At 41.0% G+C, this 12,154-nt stretch overlaps 1 protein-coding gene and 1 non-coding gene across 2 annotated transcripts in view; both read left to right on the top strand.

Moving 5' to 3' along the window:
* Positions 1-6,307: 6,307 nt before the first annotated feature.
* Positions 6,308-6,524, top strand: LOC123743898 (small nucleolar RNA U3). The gene has a single exon (XR_006770749.2). It is a non-coding gene; the product is annotated as a small nucleolar RNA U3 (small nucleolar RNA).
* Positions 6,329-12,154, top strand: part of LOC106608879 (protein inturned) — a 33,875-nt gene continuing 28,049 nt past the window's right edge. The window contains exon 1 of the mRNA XM_045721771.2: positions 6,329-7,401. Coding sequence (XP_045577727.1) covers positions 7,310-7,401 — 92 coding nt within the window. The 5' untranslated portion in view covers positions 6,329-7,309. The remainder of the gene's footprint in view (positions 7,402-12,154) is intronic.

The raw sequence follows: 12,154 nt of genomic DNA on the forward strand, positions 1-12,154 counted from the left end.
CCTTGGAAAGAGTTCAGGAGAAGCTAAAAAACAAATAATGCTGATAACAAATTAAATCAAGCATAAAAAGAAAACAGGAGATAACATGCTTATCACAAATTTAATCATCTCAGGCAAGAAATGAAGCCAGCAACATCCACTCCTCGCCACACAGTACAGTATGTGTTTGGACAATGAAGCTACCATTTTAATTTGGGCTTTATACTCTAGCATTTTGGATTTGAGATCAAGTGATGAATATGAGGTGACAGAGAATATAATCTTTTATGAGGTTATTTTCATTTATATTTGTTTTAACATTAAGCATAAAAGCACTGTCTCCATTTGACGAAATCATAAGACTTTAGGCTAGTATTTGAACAAATTCACTTATAGTGTAAAGTTGTCAAGCTTCAAATTTGGTCCCATATCCCTTGCAACTACATCAAGCTTACTCCTAGCAGTTGGAAACCATTTAGTTTAGGAGGACTTACATGTTTCAAGGAGATTTCCTCAGTCAGAGAGAGGAAGCGTCAGGTCTCGGCAGTGAGAATGGGGTTGGTGAGATCTCTAAGATAGTCTCTTTCTCTCTCTGATGGTAAAGACTGCGCGAAGACCAATGAAAATGTGACTGTACTGAATGGCTATAGGCTTCTGTAAAGATAATCAACTACTATATACGCCGAAATATTATTATAGTAAATCTGAGGATGGAAGACATGGGTCTTAGGGACAAAACAAGGCAACTTGTGAACTGCACAGCTGTAATGTTAGAGACAAATCAAACGGCTAGTGTCTGCTCTACACACATGAGAGAGGAAGACGGTGGACAGCATGTGCATGGCTGGCTTAGTTAAATTACACTGGCTAAATTAAGTTATGAACCTTGGCACAGGTTCTCCTCTTTCTCGGGATTATTGTGTCAGTTTACAGCACTGAACTAATCAGGAAGAGTAGGGAGAGAAAGTTTGGGTGAAAACTTTAACCTGGCTGGCTAAAATCTGGACCATAATGTTAACCTTCTCAATGCTGTTTAAGGTACAAATCAATCAGCTAATGAACATAGTAATAGCATAGCTACGTAGCTAGATAATGAACATACCTGGCTATATTATCAGTGGTGTGCATTTATAGATGCCAAGGAAAGCCAGGCTTCCCAAATATTTGACCAATATAAATGCTACATTATTTTATCTTTCCTCTCGTGATTTTATGATCTTCCCTTCAAATCGAAAGTTGCTGAATCTAACCCGAGAAAGCAGCCGAGGGAAACGGCACCCCTCTGTCTCAGTATGTGATATTTAGCAACATTGATTGGACTAAATCGTTGTTTGGTATCTTGTTTTCAGTGTGTATTAAACAAAGCATGTATAGCCTTGTTGATTTGATGTTTAAGTTAAAATGGTGCTGGAATAGCAGCGGCAGTGCTCCTTGTCTTGGTGCTGATTTGCTGTAACTCTATGGTTCTAAATCAGTACTAGTAGTTTAGTAAACTGTCAAACATGAACTTGCTTGACTATGCTGCAGATTATTCAACTGTTTGTTACACGCAATATTTGCTTTGAACTTCACTGGACAGATGTTGCTCTCCGGTTTTGTGATGAAACAAAAGTATGTGGAGTTGAATTTATTCTTTCACTGACTCTTTTTTTTCGTCATGGCCTTATTGTATATCACGGTGGCGTATGAAAGAATGGGTTATAGAGCAAACAATGCAACGATCACAAGCGATTTAATTCTATCTGCCGAGTTGTTAGAGGAGAAAGCAGCTGAGCATTATTTTTTCCACCTTCCCCTCCCTCCTTAATCCTCCCTCCCTCCTCCTCTGCAGATGACTTTGTCAACCACTTTGAAAAAAAGGTGAGGAGGATTATTTAAGATACTATTTGAAGAGGGAGGGTTTCAGATGTTTTCGGGAAGATGGGAATGGACTCTGCTGTCCTAGCTTCAGGGGGAAGCTGGTTCCACCATTGGGGTGCCAAGACAGAAGAGCTTGGACTGGGATGAACGGGAGCTGCCCTCCTGTAGGGGTGGGAGGGCCAAGAGACCTGAGGTGGCAGAACGGAGTGCTTGGTTGGGGTGTAGGGTTTGATCATAGCTTGAAGGTAGGGAGGGACAGTTCCTCTTGCTGTTCTGTAGGTAAGCACCATGGTCTTGTAGGCGATGCGAGCTTCGACTGGAAGCCAGTGGAGTGGGCGGAAAAGCAGGGTGACATGAGAGAACTCGCAAAACTTTTGACTGGTACTGTATAAATAGAGCATTTTCTGGTTACTACTGCTCTACTAACCAGTAATATTATTACTACTTGTTCACTTCAATGTCCTTAGATTAACTCTAGACTAAATGGTTTGTACATGATGATCATGTCCTAATGTTTTGGAATGTTCAAAGCAGAGATAAGTGCAGAGTGGGAGCAGCAGCTGCTGAGCCGGAGCAGCAGCTGCATAAAGTGACACATGCCACAGAGCATAAGATTGTTTATTGCACGGAAAAGGGTTTCCTGGGGGTCGGGGCAAACACAGGTCGTAGCCACTCTGTACAAGTAAATGTTTAATTTATCAGTCTTTTCAGGCTATTCGGGTTTGATTAATGCTGAAGAAAAGTAAGAATAGTGACGGGAAGGAGTCCATTCATGCAAGACTACTTTTTTTAATTTAACTTGGCAAGTCAGTTAAGAACAAATTCTTATTTACAATGACGGCCTACCCCGGCCAAACCCTAACCCGGACGGCACTCTGCCAATTGTGCACTGCCCTATAGGACTCCCAATCACGGCCGGATGTGATACAGCATGGAATCGAATCAGGGTCTGTAGTGACGCCTCTAGCACTGAGATGCAGTGCCTTAGACTGCTGCGCCACTAGGGAGCCCCTACACTAAACAATGATTAGTTAATGTGCAATCTAGTGCCTTCAAAATGTATTCATAACCCTTGACGTATTTCACATTTTGTTGTGTTACAGCCTGAATTGAAATTTGATGAAGTAGATGTATGCAAAGCTGATGCAGACACCCTAGATGACACAAAGCTGTAATGGCTGCCAAAATGTGCTTCTACCAAGTATTGACTCAGGGGTGTGAATACTTATGTAAATTAGATATTTCTGTATTTTGTTTTCACTTTGTCATTATTGGGGGGGGGGGGGGGGGAATGATTTCATCCATTCTGAATTCAGGCTGTAACAAAATGTGGAGTAAGTCAAGGGGTATCAATACTTTCTGGTATGTTGTATAAAATCCCCAAAATAATGTGAATCCATCAACTTTTTTTTCAAAGATTTCATCACGTCTCTGTCCCTCTTATATATTAGCATTGACCTTGAGGTGTGTGATTGACAAGGTTTACAACACGTAAACCAAATAAGATTTACTGGGATAAAACATAAACATGAAACTGCTTTCATCCATCACTCTATGTATTGATTTATTTATTTAAAAAAAAATTAACACCAATATCATCTTTACACATAAACCCCAATGAGTAGACCGGTCCAACCACCTGTTTGCAGGAGTAGGATCTGCATGATAACCACTGATACAGGGTCAGATATCTCCCACCTCTTGATGGTTAGGGATATGATAATCTGATCCTATAGCCGTGGTCCTGGGAAACTTAACTTCTATACCTCAAGCATGTAAGATTGCAGTAGCGCACAACCTCTAAATCCCAGAGGTTTGTTTGAGTTATTTCTCTGTGCATCCCAATTGGTATTCTATTCCCTATAAAGTTGTTTTGATCAAATGTAGTGCACTCCATAGGGAATAGGGTGCCATTTGGAACGTACCCTGTATCTGTTTGAGATACTATGTCTGTCCAGCTGGTAAATACAAATGGACAATCTGCTTCCACCTTGTGGACGATTTGGGTGACATTCTCGTTAAGTGCAGTGGCAACAACTGCCCTTCCTAATCAAATTGTATTAGTCACATGCGCCGAATACAACGGGTGTAGACCTTACAGTGAAATGCTTACTTACGAGCCCCTAACCGACAGTGTAGTTTAAAAATATATGGATAAGAATAAGAGATACAAGTAATTTAAAGAGGAGCAGTAAAAAAATAACAATATATACAGGGGGTGCCGGTACAGAGTCAAAATCAAATAGTTTGCCAGTAGATTTGACAATTTCATAAATTACTACTGGCAAAGTATTCGATTTAAATGCATTATTTGACACAGAACATGACAATCGAACAGTGGAAAGAAATGTATCTTCTTTGAAAGGGGCTGATGAAATGACATAAGGCAGAAGAGGGCGGTATCGTGGAAGCTTCTGGCCGCGGGCGAGTCACACAAACAATTCCATAACTATAGCTGTAGGCAAGAGGTATGGGGGGGGCCTAGGCAACAGTACCACCATGTGGCTGTCGCCTGCCATTGAACTTCTGACTGACATGACATGATACCGATGATTTACTAACATCATTAAATCTCAACCGTAAATGCTGTTCATTGAACGTGTGAGAATGCTGTTCATTGACTACAGCTCAGCGTTCAACACCATAGTGCCCACAATGCTCATCACCGAACACGCCTCCACTCACATCGACGGGGCTGTAGTGGAGCGGGTCGAGAGATTCAAGTTCCTTGGTGTCCACATCACCAACAGACTATCATGGTCCAAGCGCACCAAGACAGTCGTGAAGAGGGCACGACAACGCCTTTTCCCCCTCAGGAGACTGAAAAGATTTGGCATGGGTCCCTAGATCCTCAAAAAGTTCTACAGCTGCACCATCGAGAGCATCCTGACCGGTTGCATCACTGCCTGGTATGGCAACTGCTCGAGATCCGACCGTAAGGCGCTATATGCTAGGCGGTGTCAGAGGAAGGCCCAAAAAATTGTCTCAGACTCCAGTCACCCAAGTCATAGACCGTTTTCTCTGCTACTGCACTCAAGCGGTACTGGAGCGCCAAGTCGAGGTTCAAAAGGCTCCTTAACAGCTTCTACCCCCAAGCCATAAAATGGCTGAACAATTAATCAAATGGGCTGTTTTATTGTTACTTTTTATTTTTTACTTTAGTTGATTTAGTAAATATTTTCTTAACTCTATTTCTTGAACTGCATTGTTGGTTAAGGTCTAAGTCAGCATTTCACTTTAAGCTGTTATATTCGGCGTATGTGACAAATATGATTTGATTCCGATGCAGCCTCCTTGCGCTATAGTATAGCCTACGGCTTGTGTATTTCCTGTTATCTCTACAATTATGTCCAATCTAGAGGTAATTGTTGTACCATCCCATGAGGTGTTGAGGGAATGTTATGTTATGATGCCACATTTATTATTTTACAGAAACCGTAATGCATACTTTTACATTATATTATGTTAGCTAAACATAAAAAAAAAAAAAAGTTTCCTTGAAATATATATTTTTTAAATTACAAAAAAATGTCTGCAGCTTTGAAGGTCCCCAAGAACACAGTGGCCTAAGTAGTTAGGAGCTACCAAGACTTCCTAGAGCTGGCTGCCTGGCCAAATTGAGCAATCTGGGGAGAAGGGCCTTGGTCATGGAAGTGATGATCCCATCTCCTGAATCCATGTGCTTGACAAGGGGGAGGGCTCAGTAACTTTATGATCACACTTTAGCAGTGTAGAAGCAACAGTCATTGTTCATACTTTGGTCATACTACTTTGATGTAGTTTCATTCAAATATCAAATTTCATGAAAAATATGTTTTTCACTGTTTAGGAAGTTATACAATCTTATGCAAAATGAATGATACATTTTTAAAACATTCAACATAGAGGACATTTGACTTGCTAGATGGTTAACTTTGTGACGTTTTGTGGCAGTCGGACAATTTTGACAGACTACTCTGAAAATCTCCTGTTTCTAGCCGGACACATTTAATATACATACACTTGTTTGAGCGCTTGCTTGTTGTTAACAAACTTCAAAATAATTTATTCCCATCACTTTTTTAAAAAGTACTCTTGATAAGGATATTATTTTTAATGTTTAGAATGTCAGTATACAGCCACTATGACTAATCCCGAACACAAAACCATTCAACTCTGATGCTAGATTTTCATCCGAGCCACAGTTGGCTTCACGCCCACAAGGAGCTACCACGCTGACTATTCTCACTGTCAACATTACTCAGCCAATGAAATGTATGATGCGTTGACTGTGACACCAGATAGCATTGTGGGTATTTAATATCTGACTTGTCAAATTCATTTTGTGAGTAATTATGTTTTGTCGGAACAAAAATAACAAAAACCTTTTGTCAGCGTTTTCTTCTGTCTGTACAACTCAGATTTGGTGTTGTCACCATGACTGAAAATAGTATGCTCGTGGTACAAGAGCTGGAGAAAAGCGTAATGAAATGTGCTACATTCAGGGATTATAATTTATAGTTCTTGGTTTGAGAAATGTCTTTCTAAAGTGTTTGGTCTTGCTATTCACGGTGATGAGATTGAGTACTCCTTTCTGAGCGCGAAGCGGGCCGTGATCGAAGAGTTTACTCTTCTGATGTCTGCTTTTGATGACCCTTCCTTGTTTCCCCTGGGGATTTGGAGGAACGGAGTATAATCAGAGTGGTAATAGTTTTATGTACTTGTGAACGTTAATAATAATGTGAAGTAGGTAACGTAGATCTCAATTTTTATAATTTGTTTAATAATTGTGACCGCACCCCACCTTTGACATACTTCACAAGCGACAATTAAAATAAGCAACAGAAGTATACATTTGTCTGTACATAAAATCTACATTGTTCAGAAAGACTGCAATACGTGTTTTTCGTGATTGTTACAATTGTACCATACAAATACATATTAACAAAATAGATATGAAGTGCTACAACAAAGGCTTGTATAGCCTAGTAGTGAATTCATAGCTACATCTATTGAGCAAAAGAGGCGGCGTTTTACGCCACCTGCCAAGTACACCCGCTCGACAAGAAGCGGCTCAACTCGTGCATGTGCTACTGAGCTTGCTGAACAGACTGGAGTCTGGAGAAGTACTCAGGACCGCTTTCTTCTCGTCTTCAAAAGCATCGGGAAGGAACTGCGTGCCCTTGTGTCAGTGATTGACGTGAGGAAGTTTATTCTGTTTTTTTTTTAGGATCGACAGAAGCATTAGACCAGGCTATTCATTCTGACTAGTGCACGGATTCTACCTTCAATACCGGACCACGACTGAGGATTTAAATATTTTAAAATGTATTTAAATATGTAGAAGAAGACTGCTGGCAGACAACCGGTCCTAAACGGCACTATTCATTTTAAACCATTGCGCGTTTGTCTGGAATGGAAAAGTGTCGTTTGAAAGCCTTGCTAATCTATGCTGAACTCATCCCGTCCGTGAAAATATGAAATATAAATAATGTTTAACATTGCTACAGATGGGGAAACGTCCAGACCATTCTCTAAGAATTTAGAAGACTTTGATTCCATACGCAGTGTGCTTCTATACAGGTCAGTATATTGATACATGCTATTGCAACGATGAGGGGAGTTTACATGAAAATGTTTTGTAGACGTTTTGGTAAACTATTTAGACTTTCTTTGTGTTTCTTGTCGCATTCATTGCACTTTTGTTTGACTATTGTTGCTTTGTTTAAAGCACTGTGAATGCCATAGGGGATTTAAAGGCCTCGTGCAGTTCGTGGGGAGGGGGCGGGGAAAACAGAAGTGCTCAATCCATGCCCATCTATTCAGAGGGAGATAGTGTACATTTTAACAAGCTATTTAGATTTTGCAACCTTTATGATTTTATTAGATACTCTGCAAATATGAGATACATTTGTATCAATTTTAGCAGAGTCTATCCAACAAATGTTATGCCGTTTGCTTAGTTTAGGCTTAGTCAGTAAGAGGTAGTGTATTTTTTTGTTACTATCAAAGTTATTGCATTGAAACATGCATTCAGTCAACCTCTTTTTATTGCACGTGCATTTGTGGCTAGATGGGTGATTCTGTGCCCCTCGTCTTTTTTCTATCCTGCAAACGGAAAGCGTCCACGTTGTCAGGGCAACGTGAAGACCAGCCAACCACAACGAGACAATTTTTGTCACGTGGCATAGTTGAAGCTCCATTATGCAGATAACATGGCGAAAGACTGCAAATGCTCATTCAACTAGCTCGAACTTATTTACTTACAGTTTAGAGTACCTTGTATCGCGTTGTCGAACACATTTAATAAATTGAATAATGGCTACAAAAAATTCTGGCGGAACGCTCGAGATGCATGCAGATGCGCGACGACAGGGAGAATGTGCATGGCAAAACGAGCGATAGTGAATCAACATACAGTAAGTCCGAGTAAGATAAACATGTATATTTTTGCTTTAGAAGAGACATAAATAAAATAATATTGGGCTGTGCAAAATACCATGTTAGCTAGTCATCTTCCATCAGCTGCCAGTTCCACCTCAACTTCATAACTTGACAACCGAGGCAGATCTCTGGAAGCGACTGGAGAATATATTAAAACGTGTTTGATTATATTAAAACGTGTTTGGATGTTATTAAACAGAAGGCATGATTTTGGGTTTGCTGTATCCCTTCTGTTTAATAACATCCAAACACGTTTTAATATAATCAAACACGTTTTAATATATTCTCATGAAGCTATAAAGGCTCATTCATGCATGCATTCTTATGCGTAACCTTTATTTAACTAGGCAAGTCAGTTAAGAACAATTTCTTATTTACAATGACGGCCTACCGGGGAATAGTGGGTTAATTGCCTTGTTCAGGGGCAGAAAGATATATATATATTTTTTACCTTGTCAGCTGTGGGATTTGATCCAGCAACATTTTGGTTACTGGCCCAACGCTCTAACCACTAGGCTACCTGCCGCCCCAAACCTTAATTATACTGAGCAAAAATATAAATGCAACATGCAACAATTTCAAAGATTTTACTGAGTTACAGTTCATATAAGGAAGTTAGTCAATTGAAATAAACTCATTAGGCCCATGGATTTCACATGACTGGGAATACAGATATGCATATGTTGGTCACAGATACATTAAAGAAGGTAGGGGCGTGGATCAGAAAACCAGTCAGTATCTGGTTTTTGTCTCATGCAGCACAACACATCTCATTCGAAAAGAGTTGATCAGGCTATTGATTGTGGCCTGTGGAATGTTGTCCCCTTCAATGGCTGTGCAAAGTTGCTGGATATTGGTGGGAACTGGAACACGCTGTTCTACACGTCGATCCAGAGCATTCCAAACATGCTCAATGGGTGACATGTCTGGTGAGTATGCAGGCCATGGAAGAATGGGGACATTTTCAGCTTCCAGGAATTGTGTACAGATCCTTGTGACATGGGGCTATGCATTATTATGCTGAAACATGAGGTGATGGCAGAGGATGAATGGCACGACAATGGGCCTCAGGATCCCCTCACGGTATCTCTGTGCATTCAAATTGCCATCAATAAAATGCAATTGTGTTTGTTGTCCGTAGCTTATGCCTGCCCGTACCATAACCCCACGGCCACCATGGGGCACTCTATTCACAACGTTGACATCAGCAAACCTGCACATTAAAGAGTGGCCTTTTATTGTCCCCAGCACAAGGTGCACCTCTGTAAGGATTCTTGATATGCCAGGCCTGTCAGGTGGATGGAGTATCTTGGCAATGTACATGTTGCGTTTATATTTTTGTTCAGTATATGTCCCGTGTGGCTCAGTTGGTAGAGCATGGTGTTTGCAACGCCAGGGTTGTGGGTTCGATTCCCACGGGGGACCAGTATGGAATAAAAATAAATTATGAAATGTTTGCATTCACTACTGTAAGTCGCTCCGGATAAGAGCGTCTGCTAAATGACTAAAATCTAAATGTATATATCGCAAGAATCGCGCAATATATATATATTTTTTAAATCGTTATTTAATGTTTTGGGGGGCACATATCGTGCAGCCCTGCATCAGAGCTCTATCTAGACTGTCTGCAGCACTGACATGGACATATAACAATCTCCCCTATTTTATCTGGCCATTCTCACCTTTCAAAGAAGGTCCAATGTAGAAAGTCATGGTCTTGGGTTGTGTCCCAAATGGCACTATTCCCTCCGGGCCCTGGTCAAGATTACTGCACTATATTTAAGCAATAAGGCCAGAGGGAGAGGGTGTGCTATATGGCCAATATACCACGGCTAAGGGCTGTAAACCAATATCACGGCTAACGCATGACGCAACTCAGAGGGCCTGGATAAAGCCCTTAGCCATGGTATATTGACCATATACCACAAACCCCCGAGGTGCCTTATTGCTATTATAAACTGATTACCAATGTAATTACAGCAGTAAAAATACATGTTTTGTCATACCCATGGTATATGGTCTGATATACCATGGCTGTCAGCCAATCAGCATTCAGGGCTCGAACCACCCAGTTTATAAATGGGGATAAGGGTTCCATTTGGGATGCAGAGGGCATTGAAAGAGAAAAGATGGATTAAGCAAAACTCTTTTCTTTCAAAGTTTGGGAAATTTCTGTTTCCAATTTGGAAACTTAACCTTCATAAATAATGATATGCTATTCACCATCTTTAGTCAATTTATGGATGTGGTTTCCAAGAGCCTACCACAGAGGCGACACAGCTTAATTTAGAGGGAGACTGACCGACTGAAAAAATGCCTGGTTTAATTTTTTCTGCTTTTCTTTTTTCTCAGAGTTGGGGGCATTTTCTCTCTTGGGGTGGTGGTGTGGGTTTCCCTCTTTCTTCTCTGCTTGACTAAAAAACAAACAATATCCAGTCTTTCTCCAGTCTTGTTGTTTTCTTTCTTCCCCCAAATGCCACATGATAAATTGGAACAGAAATGTATTGAGAATGAGTAAGAGAGAAGCTTAGGGATAATAAAACGGCATGCAAATGGGGCGGTTTTCCAGTATTATCAAATTATAACAACGTTGTATGTTATAAACCTTTACACCTGTACATGATGGTTGTCCTCTTAAAAAAAATGTGCTTTTCAGTCACCACTCTCTCCTTGACTGTAGTTAAACACTGATCCAGAACAGAATGCAGAAGATGGACTATCGTACTTTTTGGCTGTTTAACAGAGGTTCAGTAGTTGTACAGTAGTATAATTGTGTTACTAACCCGTTTGAATAGCATCTGTCATGCGATACTCATTTTTAGACGGGGATTGAAGTGGGGAAATGAGAAAGACTAATCTGTCATATTATGATGGCGGCTAATATGCTCCAAATTACACTGAACAAAAATATAAACGTGACGTGCAACAATTTCTAATATTTTACAGAGTTACAGTTCATATAAGGAAATCAGTCAATTGCTATAAATTCATTAGGCCCTAATCTATGGATTTCACATGACTGGGAATACAGATATGCATCTGTTGGTCACAGATACCTTTACAAAAAGGTAGGGGCGTGGATCAGAAAACCAGTCAGTATCTGGTGTGACCACCATTTGCTTCATGCAGCGTGACACATCTCCTTCGCATATAGTTGATCAGGCTGTTGATTGTGGCCTGTGGAATGTTGTCCCACTCCACTACAATGGCTATGTTGCTTGATATTGGCGTGAACTGGAACACGCTATCGTACAAGGTCGATCCAGAGTATTCCAAACACGCTGCATGAGGCATATCTGGTGAGTATGTAGGCCATGGGAGAACTGGGACATTTTCAGCTATCAGGAATTGTGTGAAGATCCTTGCGACATGGGGCCTTGCATTATCATACTGAATCACGAGGTGATTGCGGCGGATGAATGGCACGACAATGGGCCTCAGGATCTTGTCACGCTATCTCTGTGCATTCAAATTGCCGTCGATGAAATGCAATTGTGTTCGTTGTCGGTATCTTATGCCTCCCCATACCATAACCCCACCGCCACCATGGGGCACTCTGTTCACAACGTTGACATCAGCAAACTGCTCGCCCACATGACACCATACACACCGTCTGCCATCTGCCCGGTACAGTTGAAACCCGGGATTCATCCGTAAAGAGCACACTTCTCCAGCGTGCCAAGGGCCGTCTAAGGTGAGTATTTGACCACCTGAAGTCGGTTATGACGCTGTACTGCAGTTGGATCAAGACCCTGGTGAGGACAACGAGCACGCAGATGCGCTTCCCTGAGACGCTTTCTGATAGTTTGTGCAGAAATTCTTCGCTTGTGCAAACCCACAGTTTCACCAGCTGTCCTCATGACTGGTCTTAGATGATCCCGCAGGTGAAGAA

Source organism: Salmo salar, chromosome 07 (assembly GCF_965601325.2).
Source record: "Salmo salar chromosome 07, fSalSal1, whole genome shotgun sequence".
NCBI classification, from domain to species: Eukaryota; Metazoa; Chordata; class Actinopteri; order Salmoniformes; family Salmonidae; genus Salmo; species Salmo salar.